At 39.6% G+C, this 25,304-nt stretch overlaps 1 protein-coding gene across 4 annotated transcripts in view; it reads right to left on the bottom strand.

The window, feature by feature from the left end:
* The window catches only part of slmap.L (sarcolemma associated protein L homeolog), a 110,068-nt gene that overhangs the window by 67,566 nt on the left and 17,198 nt on the right, over nucleotides 1-25,304 (bottom strand). For all 4 annotated transcript variants that reach the window (XM_018241903.2, XM_018241902.1, XM_041590946.1 and 1 more), the window contains exon 2: nucleotides 849-996. In XM_018241903.2, coding sequence (XP_018097392.1) covers nucleotides 849-996 — 148 coding nt within the window. The remainder of the gene's footprint in view (nucleotides 1-848; nucleotides 997-25,304) is intronic.

Genomic DNA, 25,304 nt, shown 5'->3' with positions numbered 1-25,304 from the left:
CAGAACATTCCTTCTCTGTATATTTGTATTTATACATATGGGAGGAGGAGGTGCCATATTGATTCCCTTGGACAGTACAGTATGAGGGTATAGCTTATTGTGTGCCCAGATCATTCCTTCTCTGTATATTTGTATTTATACATATGGGAGGAGGAGGTGCCATATTGATTCCCTTAGACAGTACAGTATGAGGGTATAGCTTATTGTGTGCCCAGAACATTCCTTCTCTGTATATTTGTATTTATACATATGGGAGGAGGAGGTGCCATATTGATTCCCTTAGACAGTACAGTATGAGGGTATAGCTTATTGTGTGCCCAGAACATTCCTTCTCTGTATATTTGTATTTATACATATGGGAGGAGGAGGTGCCATATTGATTCCCTTAGACAGTACAGTATGAGGGTATAGCTTATTGTGTGCCCAGAACATTCCTTCTCTGTATATTTGTATTTATACATATGGGAGGAGGAGGTGCCATATTGATTCCCTTAGACAGTACAGTATGAGGGTATAGCTTATTGTGTGCCCAGAACATTCCTTCTCTGTATATTTGTATTTATACATATGGGAGGAGGAGGTGCCATATTGATTCCCTTAGACAGTACAGTATGAGGGTATAGCTTATTGTGTGCCCAGAACATTCCTTCTCTGTATATTTGTATTTATACATATGGGAGGGAGGTGCCATATTGTGTTATTGCAAAGAATGTTGCCTGTCTACATATATGCATGAATTTAACTGCTCTCAGATTAGGGTCACTAACAAAGAGGGTACCCTCTCCCAAAACAAAATCTATACGAGGGGAACCAATCATTATGCCGACCAACCTTACCCCATGACTTACCTTTCCTGGTGTTTTCTGTTACGTCTACCCCAAACTGAATGATGTCCCCTGAAAGGATCTCACATGGTGGACTTTCTTCAGAACCTCGGCTCAGCCTCTGGCTGTTTATGAAGGTACCGTTACTACTCTTAGTGTCTTGAAGGTAGAACTGTAAATGGAAACAAAATGGCTGGTGAGAAGGGGAACAGTCCCAGTATATACATACAGGTGAGCCATTGGCTTGTTCTGTGCATTACATATTGTTATACACAACTGCTCTGTCTGCAGGGTAAATCTGCATCAAGTCTTCAGCAAACCCTAATATTCATACTCATTCTAAAATTTGGGAAGGAACCAGAGTTTAGCTTCCAATTGCAGCTTCGGAATTAAAGGGGTGGTTCACCTTTAAGTGTGTTATAGAATGGCCAATTGAAAAGTTGGCAAGACTTTACCTTCATTTTTTCTTTTCTTTTTTATAGTATTTGAATTATTTGCCTTCATCTTCTTCGGACTCTTTCCAGATTTTAAATGGGGGTCACTGACCCCCATCTAAAAAATGAATGCTCATTAAGGCTACAAATGTATTGTTATTGCTACTTTTTATTACTCATCTTTCTATTCAGGCCTCTCCTATTCATATTCCAGTCTCTTATTTAAAAAAATTCATGGTTGCTAGGGTAATTTGGACCCCAGCAACCAGAAAAACTGCAAACTGGAGAGCTGCTGAATAAAAAACTCAAAAGTAATGTTATGTTTCTTTAGTTATATTTAACTTTCTTCCTTTTTCTATCCTTCACTTTCATTACTAAATACATGTTATTTTGACATCAACAATTATTACGCACCATTAATTGGACATACAAAATGTCCAAGAAATGTATAATATGCTTTGGAAACTAATAAAAACAATTTAAAAAAAACCCCCACAAATAAAGTCTCTAAGTCATACTAAAAGTTAATTTAAAGATGGGCAACCCCTTTAATTAAATAGGATTAAGAGGGGAATGTAAAATCACAGACACTAAAGTTTGTTCCAGTTCTGTCAAAGCAACCAATCAGCTCTTTTCTTACAAAACCTAAATGTTAAACATCATATAGAGCAGCGCTCCACAACCTATTTTGGCCTTGGGACTGGTATATGTACTGGTGCATATAGAATAGATCCTGCACATAAAATAGATCCGGCACATAAAATAGATCCGGCACATAAAATAGATCCTGCACATAAAATAGACCCTGCACATAGAATAGATCCTGCACATAGAATAGATCCTGCACATAGAATAGATCCTGCACATAGAATAGATCCTGCATGTGTATCTGAAAGAGGGGAATGAGTAACCCCCAATAAACTATCTAGTTGTATGCATGCTCAGTTCCCCATGTCTACATATTCTTTCATCTGGAGCTGCAGCATCTTGTTTAATTGTAATTCCTTTCATAACAAACAGTCCATTAGATCTGACATCTAAACAAATCCCGTCATTAATATTAACGGGCACTTGATGTGGGAACGGCTCTGATACGGGCGAATAGCTGCTCAGCACTGCAGTCACGCGTGTAGCCTCATTCATGTTTATTGTATGAAGCTATTGTTACAGACATGTACCTGCCTGTGTCTCTCTACATACATGTTTTACATTATCCCAACATGGACTGGGAATATTCCTTGGGGGATTAGAAAGTTAAACTCATTGTGATTATAGACAAATTCACATAAGAATCTATTTACATCTGCAAATTACACCATAGCCTGACATAACTTTATAACTTTACAGCCCAGCTTGAAAGACAGTTAGGACGAGAAAGCACTGCGTATCTTGACAGCGCTATATAAATAAATGATTATGATTTGGGGTGAGTGCTTATTTGTACCCTGGGTACCCCTGGAACTATAGCAGGGTGACACCCCAATGTTTCTATATATCTGTAACCTTGTTATGAGCTAAGGGGGCCCAGCCTGAAGGCGAGTTAGGGGGAGATTTGGGGTGAGTGTTTATTTGTACCCTGGGTACCCCTGGAACTATAGCAGGGTGACACCCCAATGTTTCTATATATCTGTAACCTTGTTATGAGCTAAGGGGGCCCAGCCTGAAGGCGAGTTAGGGGGAGATTTGGGGTGAGTGTTTATTTGTACCCTGGGTACCCCTGGAACTATAGCAGGGTGACACCCCAATGTTTCTATATATCTGTAACCTTGTTATGAGCTAAGGGGCCCAGTCTGAAGGCCAGTTAGGGGGAGATTTGGGGTGAGTGTTATTTGTACCCTGGGTACCCCTGGAACTATAGCAGGGTGACTGTTACCCCAATGTTTCTATATATCTGTAACCTTGTTATGAGCTAAGGGAGCCCAGTCTGAAGGCCAGTTAGGGGGAGATTTGGGGTGAGTGCTTATTTGTACCCTGGGTACCCCTGGAACTATAGCAGGGTGACACCCCAATGTTTCTATATATCTGTAACCTTGTTATGAGCTAAGGGGGCCCAGTCTGAAGGTCAGTTAGGGGGAGATTTGGGGTGAGTGCTTATCTGTACCCTGGGTACCCCTGGAACTATAGCAGGGTGACACCCCAATGTTTCTATATATCTGTAACCTTGTTATGAGCTAAGGGGCCCAGTCTGAAGGTCAGTTAGGGGGAGATTTGGGGTGAGTGCTTATTTGTACCCTGGGTACCCCTGGAACTATAGCAGGGTGACACCCCAATGTTTCTATATATCTGTAACCTTGTTATGAGCTAAGGGGCCCAGTCTGAAGGCCAGTTAGGGGGAGATTTGGGGGGTGTTTATTTGTACCCTGGGTACCCCTGGAACTATAGCAGGGTGACACCCCAATGTTTCTATATATCTGTAACCTTGTTATGAGCTAAGGGGGCCCAGTCTGAAGGTCAGTTAGGGGGAGATTTGGGGTGAGTGTTTATTTGTACCCTGGGTACCCCTGGAACTATAGCAGGGTGACTGTTACCCCAATGTTTCTATATATCTGTAACCTTGTTATGAGCTAAGGAGATTCCTGATTACAAACACAGTACTAACACTTTCAAGCCTGAAAATCAGTGAATTTGTTTTTCTTTGGGCAAATGAGGTTCAGTTGTAGCTCAGCAAATACTCAGAAGTGTCAGTACACAAGGGTTACCACAGAATGGAAATATAGAGTCTTCCTGCTTTCATAGCTCAGACATAGAGGTGCTCGCTGTGAATGACACATATTATATTTACTTTCCATCACAAGGTTGGGAGGGAGATGGAATAAAAGGAAATTCCAAATAAGAGTGAAAACGACCCATTTACAAGTAACGATCATTTTCCAAAAAGTAAACTTGAGGGAATACTTTACTATATGTAGAGATTATTGCTTCTGTTATTTCTGTTTAGAAGTCTGAATCAGAGTGGCCATGTACTATTTCTTTTGAAACTCAGCAGCCTGTGAGTTAAAGGGGTGGTTCACCTTTAAGGTAACTTTTAGTATGTTATATAACGGCCAATTCTAAGCAACTTTTCAATTGGTTTTCATTATTAATTTTTTATAGTTTTAGTTATTTGTCTTTTTCTTCTGATTCTTTGCAGCTTTTAAATGGGCTTCGCTGTCCCCCTTCTAAAAAAAACAAATGCTCTGTAAGGCTACACATGTATTGTTATTGCTACTTTTTATTACTGAATCTTCTATTCAAGCCTCTCCTATTCATATTCCAGTCTCTTATTCAAATCAGTGCATGGTTGCTAGGGGAATTTGGGCCCTAGTTACCAGATTAAAATTCAACTTGAAGAGCCGCTGAATAAAAAGCTAAATAACTTAAAAACCTTCAATAATAAAAAATGAAAGCCAATTGTCTCAGAATATCTCTCTCTAGATCATACTAAAAGTTATCTCAAATTTGAACAACCCCTTTAAGCAAACCCAGTGTGACCAGATACATTTGTGGCTGAGATTTTGCAGATTCTGCCTTAACTATATTAAGGGCAAGGCCAAACGTGGCGTTATTACGTTGTGTTTTTAAAAAAGCCCCGTCCGGCGTAAATGCGCATTAACTGCACTACCACTGGAACTAATGGAAACGTACTATGGCAATTCTCACAGGGCGCTTGCAAGACGAAATCCGTCACGGGACGACAGTATTGGCGTTTTTTTAGCAGAAACGCGAATACGTCACGAAACTACCAAATCGATAAGACTCTATGGGATCTGCATGTTTGAAACCACACTTTATGTATTTTAAATATGGCATCCAAATTCTCGCAAGATAAATGACGCATATATACGTTTTTACGGCTAGTGATGTAATTACGTTGCGTATTGACAATCATTCCTGCTCCATTTTGCATGTGAATAGTTTTCCATTTCTAAATCGCTTTTCTATTTTCTATTTCCAGCCAGCGGAATTATGGGGAACGAGAACAATGAGAGGTGCATGCTGGGAAAAGAAATCTATGCGCAGAAAAACGCATGAAAAAACGCATGTTGACGGCCAAGTGTGGTTTCAGTGGCGTATTTACACCCGACAGAGCTTTTTTTAAAAACGCAACGTAAAAACGCCATATCTGGCCTTGCCAAATCCCTTTATAAAACCTTCATTTTAGAACAAATAGAAACAATTGAAATAAGCCATTATCTTCATTACAACATAAGAAAAATGTTTTGTAAAGGAATACTACCCCTTTAACCCCAATATATTTCGTTTTAAGAAGTCACAGTGCCCCTTTAAATGACATGGATTAAAAACCAAGGTGAAACACAACTTTTATGATGATGTAGAGCGATGTCCTGGGAGAGTTTGCAACTGCAAACTTAAACTTAATTGTAGTTTGAGTTATTTAGCTTTTTATTCAGCAGCTCTACAGTTTGCAGTTTCACCAATCTGGTTGCTAGGATTTTAATTACTGTAGCAACCATGCACTGATTTGAAGATTTGAAGAGACTGGAATATGAATAGGAGAGGCCTGATTAGAAAGATGAGGAATAAAAAGTAACAATAACAATACATTTGTAGCCTTACAGAGCAGTGATGTGCAGGCCGGCCGATACCCGCGGGACACATGGGTCGGGTGGGTTTGGGCCGACCTCGCACTCTTCTCTGCGGGTTGAGCTCTTCTCCTGATCTCCCTGTCGCCACCGTCAAATGCCGGCTTCTTCATTTATGGACGCTGCCCCGCCCACCCCTTTTGTGACATCATCGGTGGGTCAGCGCAGGTCTATAATTGGAACCCGGAAGTCGTGCTCGGGCGGGCGTGGGTGGTGGAAGGTTGGGTGGCTGTGGGGAAATCACTATTACAGAGCATTTGTTTTTTAGATGGGGTCAGTGACCCCTATTTGAAAGCTGGAAAGTGTCGGAATTGAAAAACTATAAAAAAAATTTAAAAAAATTAATAAATATATGACGACAAGTTAAAAAGTTGCTTAGAATTAGCCATTCTATAATGTACTAAAAGTTAACTTAAAGGTGAACCACCCCTTTAAGTATCTCACCTTGGTTTTTAATCCATATCTTGCCACTGTGACTTGATAAAAATAAATATTGAGGTTACTACGTATATATGGCGGCACTAATTCTGAATGTTATCATGTTATACATGGGACTGAATCAACTTGGGAGTTAGGCCAAAGATATATTTAGGCCAGTGCTCGGGCTGGGCCAGTATTAGAGTTCTATTTCAATGACTCACGACTCCTAATGTGCTTTAGCCTGATGGCCTCAATCCCGGAGTCATTCTGGGTGCAGTTATTAAATATTCCAGCAAAGACTAATTAATTAAAGCTAAGGAAGCCATTGTGCAAAACAATCTCCCAGAATTCTGCCACGTGCGACTAACAACAAAGAAAACCCGTCATTAAGTTAGCAGGAATATGCCGGACATTATTCCAGAAGTTGCTTTGCCATGACCCCGGCACATCAGAATCTCTGCCATAAAGCGTGACACAATTGCTGTTTTTCCCAGGAAGGAAACAGACTGTCACAGGACTAACAGAGACTTGAATGCAGAAAACATTTAAAATGAAAGAAAACTACTTTTCTACACTACTTAGAACAACTGGATGTTGTGTTTGAGCAGATGTTGAATCTTTGAAGCCAGTATTTGTTTAATTCTCTGGTTCTCAAAGCACTGGGTGGGGGTTCAGGCTAAGAACTGGGTGTAGTGAATGGGGATCACATCTATTAAATCTGAAAAACAGTCCACCAAGTGGTGTAAGACTAAAATGATGCAGGAGAACTACAAAATATGTTGTTTCTACAAAGGTAAATATATAGCAAATGAATTTCAAGGAAAAACAAAATACATATTTTTGAAATTACAAACAATAAAAAATAGAGATCTTTCACGGATATAAATCAGCCTGCAGCCTTGTGCCATTATATGGTCACAGAACAAACCCTCAGTGACTTCTAATATCCTTATCATTTACAGTAGGGGGTACATTATCCCTTATAATACATGAGTGATACTCAGAGTTCCCTGTATAACTCAGCCTGCAGCCTTGTGCCTTTATATGGTCACAGAACAACCCCTCAGTGACTTCTAATATCCTTATCATTTACAGTAGGGGGTACATTATCCCTTATAATACATGAGTGATACTCAGAGTTCCCTGTATAACTCAGCCTGTAGCCTTGTGCCTTTATATGGTCACAGAACAACCCCTCAGTGACGTCTAATATCCTTATCATTTACAGTAGGGGGTACATTATCCCTTATAATACATGAGTGATACTCAGAGTTCCCTGTATAACTCAGCCTGCAGCCTTGTGCCTTTATATGGTCACAGAACAACCCCTCAGTGACTTCTAATATCCTTATCATTTACAGTAGGGGGTACATTATCCCTTATAATACATGAGTGATACTCAGAGTTCCCTGTATAACTCAGCCTGCAGCCTTGTGCCTTTATATGGTCACAGAACAACCCCTCAGTGACGTCTAATATCCTTATAAAGGATAATTTACTCTTACTGTAAATTATATTACACTAGTGATACTTGTGTTCACAGGGCATTGTGGGAATTGTAGTTTTGACTGGAGGAGGTCCCAGTATGGCTACAAAGTACAATGGTACATATACAGAGAACAAGCAATGGAGGGACTAGTAAGGGAAAGTAATTATATTAACATGATTATTGTATATGGAAAAGTTGTATAGTATTGGAGCTTCTGCCAAAAGGCAAATGTATTTTTTATTTATTGTTTGGGTGAGTTTAACCTAAGTTCAGTGTTTTTTGGGCAATAAAGCAGACCCCAGGCAGGCGCACGCACACAGAGATCAATCAGTCAGGACACAAGTGCCGTTTCCTATTACCCAGTGAAAGGTTCATTGGCTCCTGCGCTGGAATTGACACTAAGGCATGTGATAGGAATGCACAATGACTTCTCAGCATTAATTAGACTCATTGAGTGGAGACTGGGAGCCCGGGATGGGACAGAGTCCATGAGATATAGTATAATACAGTGTGTGTGTGTGTGTGTGCCAGGGAAATGTTGTGTAAAACTGGGGATTCATTCACAATAAACTCAAGGGATTAGCTGTAAAATCATTTCACAGCAGGGTGGGAGCTTTATGCACAAAGGCTAAATAAAACTTTACAATTGTAGCTGCAAGAAATCCTGTAAAGGACTCAAAAGTGGACACTGCAATTAGGGATGCACCGAATCCACTATTTTGGATTCGGACAAAACCCCCGATTCCTTTTCAAACAATTCGGCCTAATACCAAACCGAATTTGCCTATGTAAATTAGGGGTGGGAAGGGAAACCATTTTTTACTTCCTTGTTTAGTAACAAAAAATCACGTGATTCTCCTCCCTGACCCTAATTTGCATATGCAAATTAGGGCTCGGTTCAGCAGCATAGAAGGATTCGGCCGAATCCTGCTGAAAAAGGCTGAATCCCGAACCAAATCCTGGATTTGGTGCTTCCCTAATTAAAATTACCCCGGGGCAATTTGTACTCGGCTCCTCATTGCAGATTTAAGATCTGAAGGTGCAGGCAGTCGCTCTCTAACTGGCGCATCTGAATGACACCCAATCAGGGGGCGGGAAGGGTACACCTATGTGCCTCCCCAATCTGACACAGAAATGAGTGCAGAGACCTGCTGGAATTATGGCAAAGCTAAAATAATACAAATCATTTTTTAAAAACATAATTCTATACAAGTCTTTTCATTCAAGTTTGTTGGATATAGATACAGTGTGATTTGCAAAAAGTTCTAAAACTACTGCAGCACATAAAGTGGTGGTTCACCTACACATTAACATTTAGGATATTATAAAATGGCTAACTGAGCAACATTTCAATTGGCCCCTTTTGTTTTTAATCGTTTTTGAGTTGCCTTCTTCTGACTCTTTCCAGCTTTCAAATGGGGGTCATTGACCCCATCTAAAACAAATGTTCTGTAAGGCTACAAATGTATTGTTATTGCTACTTTTTATTCCTCATCTTTCTATTCAGGCCTCTCCTATTTATATTCCAGTCTCCTATTCAAATCAGTGCATGGTTGCTAGGGGAATTTGGACCCTAGCAACCAGACTGACGGAATTGCAAACGTCTCCTCAGCAGCTGCTGAATAAAAAGCGAAATAATAAAAAAAAACAACTAATAAAAAATGAAAACCAATTGCAAATTGTCTCAGAATATCCCTCTTTACATCATACTAAATGTTAATTTAAAGGTGAACAAACCAGTTTCTTATTTTCACTTTGATTTATAATTTTTTTCTAATTGTTTACAATCTGTTTTGTAAAATAGTGAATGTCTTTCTGAAACAGAAATGTTTGACAGGTATGGGTTCAATTATCCAGATATCTGGAAAGCTCTGAATTATAGAAAGGTCGTTTCCCATTGACTCCAATATATCCAAATAATCAAAAAAAAAAATTAAATTATTTCCCTTTTCACTGTAATCATAAAACAGTAACTTGTACTTGATCCCAACTAAGATATAATTAATTCTTACTGGAAGCAAAAACCAGCCTATTGGGTTTATTTAATATTTATGTGACTTTCTAGTAGACTTCAGGTATGAAGAGCTACAGAAAGATCCCTTATCTGGAACACTGCAGATCCTGGACATTCTGGATAACAGGTCCCATACTTGTATTACTGTATTTGTTCAGACCTATGGCCTGCAGTACTTTGTTGTTGTTAACTTGGGTTCTGTTTTAACTAATTTAAATGTCCTTTAAGGTTAATATCATCTATGGTTTCTCTAGAATACTATGAAGTATATCAGCAGGGGGCTCAGGGGATGTGAAATAAAAAAATCTGAGAACACACAGAACCGTTCCGAAGGCCTGTGGCATCGCCTCCCAAAATGGCTTAGACTTAAGACATGTCCAAGAATAACAGGCAGTCCCCATAGAGTACAGACATATGTTTGGGTTAGGTGCCACTTACAAAGTGCCGTGCTCCAGTGTGAACTTCTCATAAACATGTTCCCTGGGGGCCACACAAGGAGTGGGCTACAAACAAATTGGCTCAAGTCTCAAAGATTCTGGCTCAACACTAGGGATTAAAACAAGATCTTTTTAAAAGACAAGTGAGCCCCAACCACTAGTTAGAGAAGCTTTGTACCTCTATATCAGGGGTTCCCAACCTTTTTCACCTGTAAGCAACATTCAGATTTAAAAAGAGTTGGGGAGCAACACAAGCATGAAAAATGTTCCTGGGTGGTGCCAAATAAGGGCTGTGATTGGCTATTGTTAGCCCCTATGTGGACTGGCAGCCTACAGGAGACTCTGTTTGGCAGTACATCTGGTTGCTACCTTTAAAAATAAAAAAAAAAATTGCGGCCAGTGGTGGGGGCGGGAACTAAAGGGGCGGACTCTGACGCAAAAAGGGGCGGACTGTGACGCAAAAAGGGGCAGGGCACGGGGTAGTGCCGCAAAAGGGGCGACACATCGACTGAAGTAAGAAAATGTTTTCACTGGTGGGCAAGGGATTTTGTAAATGGTATTACAAATTACCGGCAGCTACATTGCCGGTAAATTTGTAATACTGGCCCTGGCCCTGGCATGTGCCGGTAAAATACCGACCGGGTGGCAACCCTATGTGCCACAAATATAAAACAGTGACAATGCCTGGAGTCTAAACACACCCGAACAGATTCGGACTAGGGATGCACCGAATCCAGGATTCGGCCTTTTCCAGCAGGATTAGGCTTCTTGTCACAAAATAAGGAAGTAAAATATTTTTTCCACTTGTTCCTTTCCAGACCCTAATTTGCATATGCAAATAAGGGTTCTGATTCGATTCAGTATTCGGCTGAATCTTTTACGAAGGATTCAGCCGAATCCCAAAAATTGGATTCGGTGCATCCCTAGTTCGGACACAGGCTAAGGTCTGGTTCACCTTTAGGGCAGAGACATACGCGAAGATTCGGGGAGGGTAAGTTGCCCGGCGACAAATCGGCTCTTCTTCGGGCGACTAAACCCCCCCCCCCCCGAAATGCCTTCCTGCTGACTAGAATCTAAATCGTCGGCGGAATGGCACTCCGAGCGCTTCGTTTTCCGGACGCCTGAAGTTTCCTTGTGCGCCAACTTCGGAAAACGAAGCACTCTGCCTGCAATCACAACGGGAATTTAAATTCTAGGGTAGATTAGTCGCCCGAAGACGAGACAATTTATAAATATCCCTGAATCTTCGCTTGTGCCCTTACCCTTAAGTTAACTTCTAATTAATCCTTCCAACTTTCAAATGGGGGTCACTGACCCCATCTAAAAACAAATGCTCTGTAAGGCTACGCATGTATTGTAATTGCTACTTGTTATTACTCATCTTTTTATTCAAGTCTCTCCTAATCAAATAAATGCATGGTTACCAGGGTAATTAGAACCCTAGCAACCTTTTTGCTGAAATTCGCAAACTGGAGAGATGCTGAATAAAAAGCTAAATAATTTGCTTCCAATAAGGATTAATTATATCTTAGTTGGGATCAAGTACAAGCTACTGTTTTATTATCACACAAAAAACAGGAAATCCTTCTTAAAAATATAAATTATTTGGCTAAAAAAGGAGTCTTGATTCAAATTGGAGCTTTCTGGATAACAGGTTTCCCAATAAAGGATACCATACATCTACCAGCAAACAGAGGCAGCCTTTGTAACCCCAACAGGATTGTAGCCAGGAATAAGGATTCATGCAGTTTAGTAATACTTAGTCTGCTGATAATGAGTGAGCGCAGGGAGAACCTCTTGACTTTGTATGAACTTTATGGTCACAATTAACTAATAGATTAAAACTGAGCGGTGACCATAACTGTCCCATTTTTGCAGCTTAGTGGGTATCAAATACAAGGTTCTCTTATTATTACCATGGAATAAAATAATTCTTATAAAAAATAATTATTTGCTTAAAAATTGGCTCTATGGAAGACAGCCGCCCCGTAATCCAGAGCTTTCTGGATAATGGGTTTCCGGATAATAGATCCCATACCTAAACATGTTTTGCCAATATAAATTGCCAGTTACAGTATTTATAGTACACAATATCTCTCTTGGTCTTGGTGCTAACAACTTAACTGTAACTGTCTGCAAATTGGATCTGTCTTTATTACATAAGGCATAATAAGGGGCGTATTTATTAACATTGGAGACAATCACTAACGATACTCCCCATAGCAACCAATCAGATCTTTGCTATTGTTGCTAAAGTAAATTACATACAAATTCAACTTCAGAACAAACCTACAGACGCTATTCGTATGTAACCCAGGGACTGCCTGTAAATACAGTAAATGGCAGAAAATTAACTTTTCCCCTATGGATGCACCGAATCCACTATTTTAGATTTGGCCGAACCCCCAAATCCTTTGGCCGAACACCGAACCCAAATCCTAATTTGCATATGCAAATTAGGGGTGGGATGTGGGACATAGTCACACGATTTACCTCCCCACCCCTAATTTGCATATGCAAATTAGGATTCCGGTTCGGTTCAGCCGGGAAGAAGGATTCGGCCGAATCCGTATCTTGCTGAAAAAGGCCGATCCTGGAGTCTGTGCATCCCTAGTTTCCCCTATTAAATGATCATTGGAATGTACACTGGACGCTGATCTTTGAAACATAAAAAGGGAGAAGTTTTCTCTTTTACGGTCGATTATCTGTGGATAGATAAACCCAACTGTACAACCGACACAAGCCACTTACACAACTTGTGGTTTTCTAGTGACAAAGGAAATTTTGAAACAAAGGCATAAAAAGTACCAATATAAATAACCTTCCACTGTATCTTTAAAGTAGGGATGCACCGAATCCACTATTTTGGATTCGGCCGAATCCTTTGTGAAAGATTCAGCCGATTACCAAACCGCATATGCAAATTAGGGGTGGGAAGGGGAAAACATTTTATTACTTGTTTTGTGACAAAAAGTCACGCGATTTACCTCCCCGCCCCTAATTTGCATATGCATATTAGGATTTGATTTGGCTGGGCTGAAGGATTCAGCCTGAAAAAGGCCGAATCCCAAACCGAATCCTGAATTCGGTGCATCCTCACACATCTCACATCTTAAAGCAAAAACAAATGAATGCGCTGACGTAAATGACTACTCATTCTAATAATAACCAGAATTCCTGGAAATTCACTTGTATCGCTCATTTTCCAGTTGTCTCCCAAGGACAAGCATCTGAACTGCATTACTTGACAGCAGGTGAAGTTCTACTTCCATTGTTCTCCATTGTAAAGAACCAAATGAAAACGCTAGAAGAAGAAGAGCTGATGATCATACACACGAGTGTAAACGCCTCCCCTGTACGGGTATGGGACCCCTTATCTGGAATGCTCAGGACCTGGGGTTGGGCCATGGAACCAGCAGCCAAAAATCTGACTCTACAGAGACAAATATATCAACATTCAACCTCATCACATCAACCAGCTTCAGTTTAACCAGTTCTCACAGAACTAACCGTCTGACCAGTTGCACTGGCATCATATTGATTCTTCCCAAGCCCAATCCACAATATCTGCAGAAACTCCTCAGCTGGGGAAGTAGTACAGGTATGGGATCCGTTATCCGGAAACCCATTATCCAGAAAGCTCTGGATTATGGAAAGGCCGTCTCGCACAGAATTTATTTTATTCAAATAATCCAAACTTTTAAAAATGATTTCCTTTTTCTGTGTAATAATAAAACAGTCGCTTGTACTTGATCCCAACAAAGATATAATTAATCCTTATTGGAGGCAAAACCAGCCTATTGGCTTTATTTAATGTTTATATGATTTTTTATTAGATTTAAGGTATGAAGATCCAAATTACAGAAAGATCCATTATCCAGAAAAAAAAACCAGGATACACAGTAGATAACAGATAAGTACTACTATAGTTTATATAAACAAGCTGCTGTGTAGCCATGGGGGCAGCCATTCAAGCACAGGATACACAGTAGATAACAGATAAGTACTACTATAGTTTATATAAACAAGCTGCTGTGTAGCCATGGGGGCAGCCATTCAAGCACAGGATACACAGTAGATAACAGATAAGTACTACTATAGTTTATATAAACAAGCTGCTGTGTAGCCATGGGGGCAGCCATTCAAGCACAGGATACACAGTAGATAACAGATAAGTACTACTATAGTTTATATAAACAAGCTGCTGAGTAGCCATGGGGGCAGCCATTCAAGCACAGGATACACAGTAGATAACAGATAAGTACTACTATAGTTTATATAAACAAGCTGCTGTGTAGCCATGGGGGCAGCCATTCAAGCACAGGATACACAGTAGATAACAGATAAGTACTACTATAGTTTATATAAACAAGCTGCTGTGTAGTCATGGGGGCAGCCATTCAAGCACAGGATACACAGTAGATAACAGATAAGTACTACTATAGTTTATATAAACAAGCTGCTGTGTAGCCATGGGGACAGCCATTCAAGCACAGGATACACAGTAGATAACAGAAAGACTACTATAGTTTATATAAACAAGCTGCTGTGTAGCCATGGGGGCAGCCATTTAAGCACAGGATACACAGTAGATAACAGATACGCTCTGTAGTATACAATGGTGTTTTATCTGTTATATATGTCATATATATATATATATATATATATATATATATATATATATATATATATATGTATGAATTGAATCTGGCGTATAACTGTAGAATAGCTGCTAAATACAATCCAACATTAACTTAAATATTGTTCTTAGAAACCCGAAATGCTTCTGCCATATCCTCCTTCATAGAAGCTCTTAAATCTGATTTTAATACACAAAAGCCATGAATATCTTTTTTTTAAGTTATATCCTTATAAACAGTGATTAGTGATGTCAGTTTTGTCACATGACTCATTGAAACTTGTGTATTATAATAAATAAAGTACCCCTTAGTCTCAACTATGCACACAAACATGAGATCCCTTCACAGAACTTAAGGTGGCCATAGACGCAAAGATCCGCTCATTTGGTGACATGGCCAAACGAGCGGATCTCTCCATGATATGCCATTAATGAGCATGGCTATATCGGGGGTAATCTGAACGTTCGGCCGAACGATCCGATTACGATGCGCAATGGGCTCCGGCGGGATCGGTCGGGTCAAAATCAAACCTGTCCGATCGACCAAACGACCGATCTCCACCGAACGAAAAATGTCCGCACTCTCCACACACGATCTGAAATTTGTACGAATCCTCGATTCGTACGATAGGATCTGTGCGTATATGGCCAGCTTTATCCTCTTTCATGGAGGCCCTGGGCAAGCAGCGCCTCCTCCTTTCACCAGCCAAAATAAAGAGCACTCAGGTGGGTATCAGCACTCCTTTAAAGGAGAACTAAAGCCTAACTAAAGAAGAAGCTAGAAATGTTGTACATGATGTTTTGTGCTTCTGTACCAGCCAAAGGCAACCACAGCCCTTTAGCAGTAAAGATCTGTGTCTCCAAAGATGCCCCAGTAGCTCCCCATCTTCTTTTCTGCTGATTCACTGCACATGCTCTGTGCTGCTGTCACTTACTGAGCTTAGGGACCCACTCACAATATACAGTACACATAGAATAGAAATGTCACAATATAAGGCTGATTAGTAATTAATACACATAATTACTACATGGCAGCACAGAAACCAGTGCAATTAGCATCAGAATTGAATAATCAGCAAACCTGTAGCATCAGCTTATATTACAGCCAGGGAAGCTCATTTTCTGCTGGATAATTAGTGACGAGCCCTAAGCTTAGCTTCTCAACAGCCAATCAGAGCCCACTGAGCATGTGAGTGTCACAGACACTTTCCAAGATGATGACCCCCTGTGACAAGTTTGAAGTCCTGGATCATTGCTGCTATTGACAGGCTGAAACTTTAGCCTCCTGCAATAAGTTCACTATATAAAATAGGCCATTTTAGTGATATTCATGTTTAAGGGTTTAGTTCTCCTTTAAAATGCAGCAGTACTGGAACTACCAGGCCTGGAGTGAAATGTACCCTATACAGGGTAACCAAAAGTAACATTCTTCTATACATTAACTGACCAGACTCATATTCCAAACACATAGTCCTGTATTATGTACAACACTGAAGGAAGGAGAGGCCTTTAAACACAAAAAACTATTTTGCAACTACCATAACTTTTGTTTTAATCAGCTACAAAACAGATAGATCCCCTTAGACTGACAGATGAAATATAAACCTATAGAAATCTGCTTATACTTAACATTAAAAGGGTTGATAAAATGAGTCCAATAAAATAAATGTGATTAATGTCGGTTGTTGAGTCAACAAACCGTGCGGTTTCCACGATAACAAAACGATCTAACACAGGAAATAAAAGAAGTTCAGAGAACATAATATCACAAGTAAAATAAATAAACACTTTCTTTTCTGCTCATCTGAAACAGGGCAGGAGTGTCCCCCCCTTTCCAAATGCTGATCCCGTCTGTTGGTTAAAGGAGAAGGAAAGCTACGGAGGCATTTTATTGCCAATAGATTAGCTGCAATAGTACAAGCTATAACACTATATTTATTCTGTAGAATGTTTTACCATACCTGAGTAAAAAGCTGTAGTAACTCTCTGTTTGTTTAGGATAGGAGCTGCAGTATTAACATGGTGTGACATCACTTCCTGCCCGAGTCTCTCCCTGCTCTGGGCTCAGATTACAGCAGAAAATGGGAGGGGGGGGGGAAAGAGGAGCAAACTGAGCATGCTCACGCCCAGGGCAATGAGGTTTAAGCTGAAGGCAGGAAGTCTGATACAGAAGCCCATGAGTACACAATAGAAGGAAAGAAATTGAGTGTTTCTTTTGAGAGGGGACTCAAAGCAGCATTACTTTGGGGGTTTTACTGGTATATTTAGATGGACCTTTCTGATAAGGCTTTCTTATTTTTAACCTTTCCTTCTCCTTTAAGGGAGTATGGGAGGCTAAAGCGTTTTATTGGGGGGGGATACAGCAAGTTCTGTCTGTTCTACTCAAATGTAAAGGATCATACTGAGGGCATAAAGCAATTTTGTTTGTCATTAAATCAAAGATAATTCCCACCCAAAATGCCTGGGGATCTGTCTGGCTGTTAATAATCACTATTTTACTGGTTTTAACTCCTGGAACTCCTGATATTAAAGGTGAACTATCAAAAAAAATCTAAATTTAATATAAGCTTCATTATACTGAAACTTTGTAAATACAATCAATAAAATATTCTGCATCATTTATAAAATAATCAAGTTTATGTTCACTATCCCTCTTTCAGCATCTGTTTCTCTTCATTCTCTCTTCATGCAGCAGTTGGGGGTCAGATGAAAATAATTCAATATATCTTGCAGGGGGATCCTTTCCTGTATTAGAGCTCATTCAAATAACTGATTCCAGTACAAACAAAACTGCTTTTGCACAAATTCTGCATGTAGAGAGACATGATGTCTGTTGATTTTAATAGAGTGAGCTCCAATACATCTTCTAGGCAAAATAAGCCCCCCTATAAGATATATTGGATCTAACTGTCAGTGAATATCTGACACCCAACTGCTGCATGAAGACAGAATGAAGAGAAACCGCTACTGAGAGAGATAGTGAAGATGAGCTATTTCAGAAACAAGGCTTATTTAATTGATTGTATATAGAATGTTTCCTATTTCAGTATGATGAAGGTTATATTAAATTTTCATACTAGTTCCCCTTTAAGCAGGAACCAGCAGGCTAATAGTCCTGGAGGAGATGTGGCTTCTGCTAGAATCCTGCGCGGAACCAATTTCTTAAACCGGACCCGCAACCCGCATACTTAACCGATTGGACTCGCTACCAGACACGACCCGCAAGTCGTCGTAAACCGGAAGTGCCATCATTAGAAGTAGGCGTGATCAGAAAAAAAAAATCAGCTACAAAAACAGATAGATCCCCTTAGATTGACAGATGAAACACAAACCTACAGAAATCTGCTTATAATTAACATTAAAAGGGTTGATAAAACAAGTCCAATAAAATAAATGTGATTAATGTCATTTGTTTGGCAACCGTGCGGTTTCCATGATAACAAAACGATCTAACAGAGGAAATAAAAAGTTCAGAGTAAGTCACCATAATATCACAAGTAAAATAAACACTTTCTTTTCTGCTCATCTGAAACAGGGCAGGAGTGCGGAAAATGTAAACTGGAAGTGACATCATTAGAAGTAGGCGTGATCAGAAAAAAAGGAGTAAAACTCGCTATTGAGAAGACCCACAAACCTGGAGAACTGGTGACCGCGTCTATACCCGCTCCCGAAACCTCTTCCTGCAACTGCGGGTAACCCAAGGGTACCCGATCCTGCGCGGGTCCATTTTTTGGGACCCAAACCCGACCCGTACTTGCAACCTGCAATCCGCAACCCGGACCTGCATTCTTACCCGCTTGGACCCGCTACCCGACCCTTAAGTACCTTATCTGCAACCCGGACCCGCAACCCGCTGACCATCAAGAATCAGGAAGTGATGTCATTGTAAACGGGAAGTGACATCATTGGAAGTAGACGTGACCAGAAAAAAGGAGTAAATATCGATATTGAGAAGACCCGCGGCCCAACCCGCAAACCCGCCGACCAGCGTCTATACCCACACCTGGAACTTCTACATGCAACCCGCAGGGTACCCAAGGTTTTTATGGGTAACCCAAGGGTACCCGACCCGCTGCAGGACTCTAGCTTCTGCTACATTGTATCCTTCAGAACCAAAGAACACGAAGCGATAAACAAATGCTGCTTTCAATAGTGAATATACTCAAAAATCACTTTGAAATCCAACTTTTCATTAAAGGGGTTGTTCACCTTCACACAACTAGTTGTTTTCCGATAGATCAACACAAATAGCGACTTTTTCCAATTACTTTCCATTTTCTATGTGTCACTGTTTTTCTAATATTGAAGTGTAAAGTGTCATTTTTCACCATCTAAATCAGCTCTGGGAAGGGGGGTCGCCGACCCTGTAAACTGTTCTAAATGGATACATTTAGTTGATACATTTCTTATCTTTGTCCCTGCTGAGCAGAATCTCTGGGTTTCATTACAGGCAGCTGTTAGACTTGATACAATAGTTACTAATACTCCAGAGATGCTGCTGATCAACTCAATGTTGTAAAATTGTAACAGTTCAGAGTCTGCGCCTGAATTACTGAGCTGCCAGATAAACGTCAGAGACACAAACTTTAAACTTAGATTTTGGAAAAACAGTAAAAAAAATAAATAATGTAAAGTAATTGCAAAATAGTCTATTTCTGGGAATCGATCTGAAAACAACTGAACTGAAAAAGTGAACAAACGTATAATGAAAGGCTGCATAGAATTAGAGTCATTATGAAAAACATTGTTTGCATTCTTATGTATTGGTGTAGAATTAAGAAAAGGTGAATGGATAATCATTCCCACCTTGTTTCGTTTTCCTTAAACGTTATGAAAGTGTTAAGAGATTCTAATTTCAGATTTGTGTTAGATTCCATTGCTTACAGGCTAAAAGGTCACGCAACAAATATCCAGCAGGACATAACCCCATTGTGATTGGGGGTTATCTCGGTAAATACAAGCGTAATATATGCAGGAACACATTTTTTTTTAAGGCGAATGTTCTCCTTTAAATTAACTGCTAGTATGATGTAGAGAGGGATATTCTGAGACAATTTGCAATTGGTTTTAATTTTTTTATTATTTGTGGTTTTTGAGTTTTTTAGCTTTTTATTCAGCAGCTCTCCAGTTTGCAATTTCAGCAATCTGGTTGCTAGGGTCCAGATTACCATAACAACCATGCATTTGAATAAGAGACTGGAATAGGAGAGGCCTGAATTGAAAGAAGAGTAATAAAAAGTATCAATAACAATAAATGTGTAGCCTTACAGAGCATTTGTTTTTTAGATGGGGTCAGTTACACCCGTTTGAAAACTGGAAAGAGTCAGAAGAAGAAGGCAAATAATTTAAAAACTATAAAAATTAAATAAACCAATTGAAAAGTTTCTTTGAGCTAATCATTCTATAACATACTTAAAGTTAACTTAAAAGAAAACTATACCCCCAAAATGAACACTTAAGCAACAGATAGTTTACATCATATTAAGTGGCATATTAAAGAATCTTATCAAACTGGAATATTTATTTAAGTAAATCTTGCCCTTTTACATCTCTTGCCTTGAACCCCCATTTCATGATGGTCTGTGTGCTGTCTCAGAGATCACCTCACCAGAAATACTGCAGCTCTAACTGGAACAGGAAGTAGTGTGGAAGCAAAAGACACAACTCTTTCTGTTAATTGGCTCATGTGACCTAAGAAGTATGGTTTGTTGGTATGTTTGTGTGCACTGTAAATCGTACGATCCCAGGGGGCGGCCCTTATTTTTTTAAATGCCAATTTTCTATTTATGATTACCCAATGGCACATACTACTAGAAAAGTATATTATTATGAAAATGGTTTATTTACATGAAGCCGGTTTTTACACAAACTGTTTTATGTAGGGATGCACCAAATCCACTATTTTGGATTCGGCCGAACCCCCAAATCCTTTGTGAAAGATTTGGCCGAATACCGAACAAAACCCTAATTTGCATATGCAAATTAGGGTTGGGAAGGTGAAAACATTTTTTACTTCCTTGTTTTGTGACAAAAAGGCACGTGATTTTCCCACCCCTAATTTGCATATGCAAATTAGGGTTCGGATTCCATTCGGCCGGGCAGAAGGATTCGTCTGAATTTGAATCCTGCTGAAAAAGGCAGAATCCTGGCCGAATCCTAAACCGAATCCTGGATTCGGTGCATCCCTAGTTTTATGCAATAAAAACTTTTTATACAGACCTACATTGTTTGGGGGTATAGTTCTCATATAAAGGTGAACAACCCCATTATATGAGGGATCTTGGCCCCTATTGTTTCTAGCAGGATAATAATTACAGCATTTTGCTTCTTGCTGGCTTTTATGTGGGAAAATACTGAAGACACGTTTTTATGTTGAGTATTATGATAAAAGAAGAGGAGATACAAGATCACAAAGGTCACACAGAAAGGAGAGACCACAGCACAGGGGCCAGAGAAGCACAAACCATCTGCCAAAATATCAAATCTTGAAGTTCTCACCAAATGGAGTGATCAGAAAACGAGGGTGCTGGGTTTTCAGACATCTGCTCTGAGGATTTAAAGGGCAACTTAGGCTTTGTTTGAACCCAGCTAGAGCTCACCACTAACGGAATATGGCCTAGCACAGGTCAGTGCACATAATGCCTCATTAAACTACAAGAACCAAAAGAAAAGAAGACGCTAACCTTATTTTTCTAGGGCAAACTTCCTAACCACTGAATTGTATTCAGAATAATCAATGGCAAAATGACTCTACCTTATACATTTACAGTCCTCCACAAGGCAATTATATAGAACGCTTCCCATACATGGAAAGGTCAATTTATTTAGCAATCTTTACAGATATGCCCACCTTAAGGTGCCCCCCCCCTAGGGCCAAGCAATTGGATCATAATGATGGGGATACAGGCCACTGATTCAGTTCTCTAAACTTGCCCAATCGACATGTGGTTTTAGCTATTTATCAGCTAACTTCTGCTACATTGTTTTAAATACTGATTTTAACTGCAATTGAAGGGCGTGTAAAGGCAAATAAATAAAATCCCATGTTTACTTTCTTTAAAGAAAAAGAAACCTATCTCCAATATACTTTAATTAAAAAATATGTACCGTTTTTATAGGAAACCAGACTGTATGCAGTGACATTCTCCCTTCATTTACTGCTGTGGATAGGAATTGTCAGACGGTCCCTAACTGCTCTGCAGGGAAACAATCATACTTATGAACAGCAGGGGGAGCCCCCGCCTTACTTCCCAGCCATGCAGAACTCAAGCAGCTTTGTTTGTTTCCCTGTAGAGCAATCGGCAACTGTGTAGAGATTTGTATTGGATTTTATTTTTGCCTTTACATCGCCTTTACTGTTTCCAACTCCAGCTGCAGGGACAAAGATCATGGAGCCAGATTTAAACAGATAAACTGGGATTCTATTTGGAGGATTATTTTGCTGCAGCCACTGGTTCTGCAGAGTTGGAGAAAGTTTGTATTAAACTATAGAAAAACTATAAAATCCACATTAGATTACATGACAACACAGGAGCCAGTGCAGTCTGTATATTCTGATTATTAATCAGTCTTGCTGTATCGGCTTCTGGCAGATATTATTTGACTTGTGCTGTTTTGATCATTTATGACGATCCCGAAGCAGCCCAGACCACACTGAGCATGTGCACAGTCTTGGTCTTGCAAAGATGTTTAACAAAGTTACAAGATGGTGACCCCTGTGGCCAACTTTGAAAGCATAAATCATTTGTTTGATTAGGCTTGTGGTGCAGTAAGTTCATGTTTATGTTTAGTATACAAAATACAGCATTTCTAGCCTTATTCTATTTTAGACTTTACTTCCCCTTTAAGCTACAATCTCACAAGGTTGTTTCTTGGCCTGTATGGAACAACTGATCTGCTCAGCCTGCTCCTATCTATCTGCAGACAAACAGATTGGATTTTGATGTAAAAATACACTCAAGCATTTCTGCTCCCCCAATATTGTCTCTGTGTGTCTGAACATAGTCCAACAGCACCAGTTTCATGAAGGACAAGAAACAGCCCAACGTAATTGCAATTGAAAGCAGTATTTAAAAAAATGTAGCAGAAGCTAGCTCATTAATAATCCTGGAGGAAAACAGACTTCTGTTACAGTGCCAACAGATGTTTTCCAACGAAATTACATTTAGAAACAACTTTAAAACCACTTAAAATAATGTACAGTCATATGAAAAAGTTTGGGAACCCCTCTCAGCCTGCATAATAATTGAATCCACTTTCAACAAAAAGGATAAGTGGTATGTCTTTCATTTCCCAGGAACATTTGAGTACTGGGGTGTTTTCTGAACAAAGATTTTTTAGTGAAGCAGTATTCATTTGTATGAAATTAAATCAAATGTGAAAACTGGCTATGCAAAAATGTGGGTAATTTGAATGCATGTAACTGCTCAATACTGATTACTGGCAACACCAAATTGGTTGGATCAGCTCATTAAGCCTTGAACTTCATAGGCAGGTGTGTCCAATCATGAGAAGAGGTATTGGTGACCAATTGCAAGTTGTGCTTCTGTCTGACTCTCCTCTGAAGAGTGACAGCATGGGATCCTCAAAGCAACTCTCAAAAGATCTGAAAACAAAGATTGTTCAGTATCAGGGTTTAGGGGAAGGCTACAAGAAGCTATCTCAGAGGTTTAAACTGTCAGTTTCTACTGTAAGGAATGTAATCAGGAAATGGAAGGCCACAGGCACAGTTGCTGTAAAACCCAGGTCTTGACAGGCCAAGAAAAATACAGGAGCGACATATGCGGAGGATTGTGAGAATGTTACAGACAACCCAAAGATCATCTCCAAAGACCTGCAAGAACATCTTGCTGCAGATGCAGGTGTATCTGTACATCGTTCTACAATTCAGCACAATTTGCACAAAGAACATGTGTATGGCAGGGGGATGAGAAAGAAGCCCTTTCTGCACTCACACAAACACAGTCGCTTGTTGTATGGAAAAGCTCATTTAGACACAGTCACAGTCATTTTGGAACTGATGAGACAAAAATGGAGTTATTTGGTCATAACAAAAAGCGCTTTGCATGGTGGAAAAAGAACACCACATTCCAAGAAAAACACCTGCTACCGACTGTCACATTTGGTGGAGGTCCCATCATGCTGTGGGGCTGTGTGGCTAGTTCAGGGGCTGTGTGGCTAGTTCAGGGACTACTGGGGCCCTTGTTCAAGTCCAGGGTCGAATGAATTCAACCTAATATCAAATTCTTCAGGATAATGTTCAAGCATCAGTCACAAAGTTGAAGTTCCGCTGCAGGGGTCGGATATTCCAACAAGACAATGACCCTAAACACACTTGGAATGTGTTTAGGGTCATGTTATATATTAAAAGGAAGTTGCTACTTTGAAAGCTCAGCCAGTGATAAACAAAACTCCAAAAAATTAAGAAGGGGTTCCCAAACTTTTTTATATGACTGTATGTGGTAATGTTGGTTAGCATTATATTTTCTTTCACTATGGGAGAAAAACAGTTTTCAATTAGTGACACGGTGCACACAAACACCCCATACATGTTAGGTCACATGAGCCAATTAACAGACAGAGTTGTGTCGTTTGCTTCCACGCTTCTTCCTGTTCCAGAGCTGCAGTATTTCTGGTCAGGTGATCTCTGAGGCAGCACACGGACCATCACAAAATGGGGGTTCAAGGCAAGAGATGTAAAAGGGCAATATTTACTTAAATATATATTCCAGTTTGTTGAGAATAATTAATATGCCACTTAATATGATATAAACTATCTGTTGCTCAAGTATTCATTCTGGGGGTATAGTTTTCCTTTAACTTTTAAATTGTTATAGAATAGCTAATTCTATTTATTTATATATATTTTTTTTAATTATTTGCCTTCTACTTTCCCGTTTTCAAAGGGGGGGTCACTGACCTCATCTAAAAAACAAATGTTCTGTAAGGCTACAAATGTATTGTTAATTTTTATTACTCATCTTTCTATTCAGGCCTCTCCTATTCATATTCCAGTCTCTTACTAAAATCAGTACATGGTTGCTAGGAGAGTTTGGACCATAGAAACCAGATTGCTGAAATTGCAAACTGGAGAGGTGCTGAATAAAAAGCTAAATAACAACCACAAATAATGAAAAAAAAAACAACTGCAAAGGTGAACAGTAATCAGCTCTGAGCAATATGTTGGTGCTCTAAAAATACATAATAATAACAATCATAATAATAACAAAGGGGAAGAACCCCAATAAGTTTTGAAATTGCATATAATCCTGATGGAAATGTGCCATATTACTCCTCCTTTAAAGAAGATAAATGCTCCATTGCTGTATATTTGTCTATAACACCCTACTATTAAATGTTCTTTTGTTTTACTGTATTCCTAAATGTTCCCAAATAAAGAGTGTTTTTTTCCAACATTGCACTCGACCTACTTACAATCTGCTGGCCCCTAACCAGAAGCCATGT

This window comes from Xenopus laevis, chromosome 4L, assembly GCF_017654675.1.
Source record: "Xenopus laevis strain J_2021 chromosome 4L, Xenopus_laevis_v10.1, whole genome shotgun sequence".
Classification (NCBI taxonomy): Eukaryota; Metazoa; Chordata; class Amphibia; order Anura; family Pipidae; genus Xenopus; species Xenopus laevis.
The sequence above is the reverse complement of the archived record's forward strand: the minus strand, read 5'-3'. Positions and strand labels throughout refer to the sequence as shown.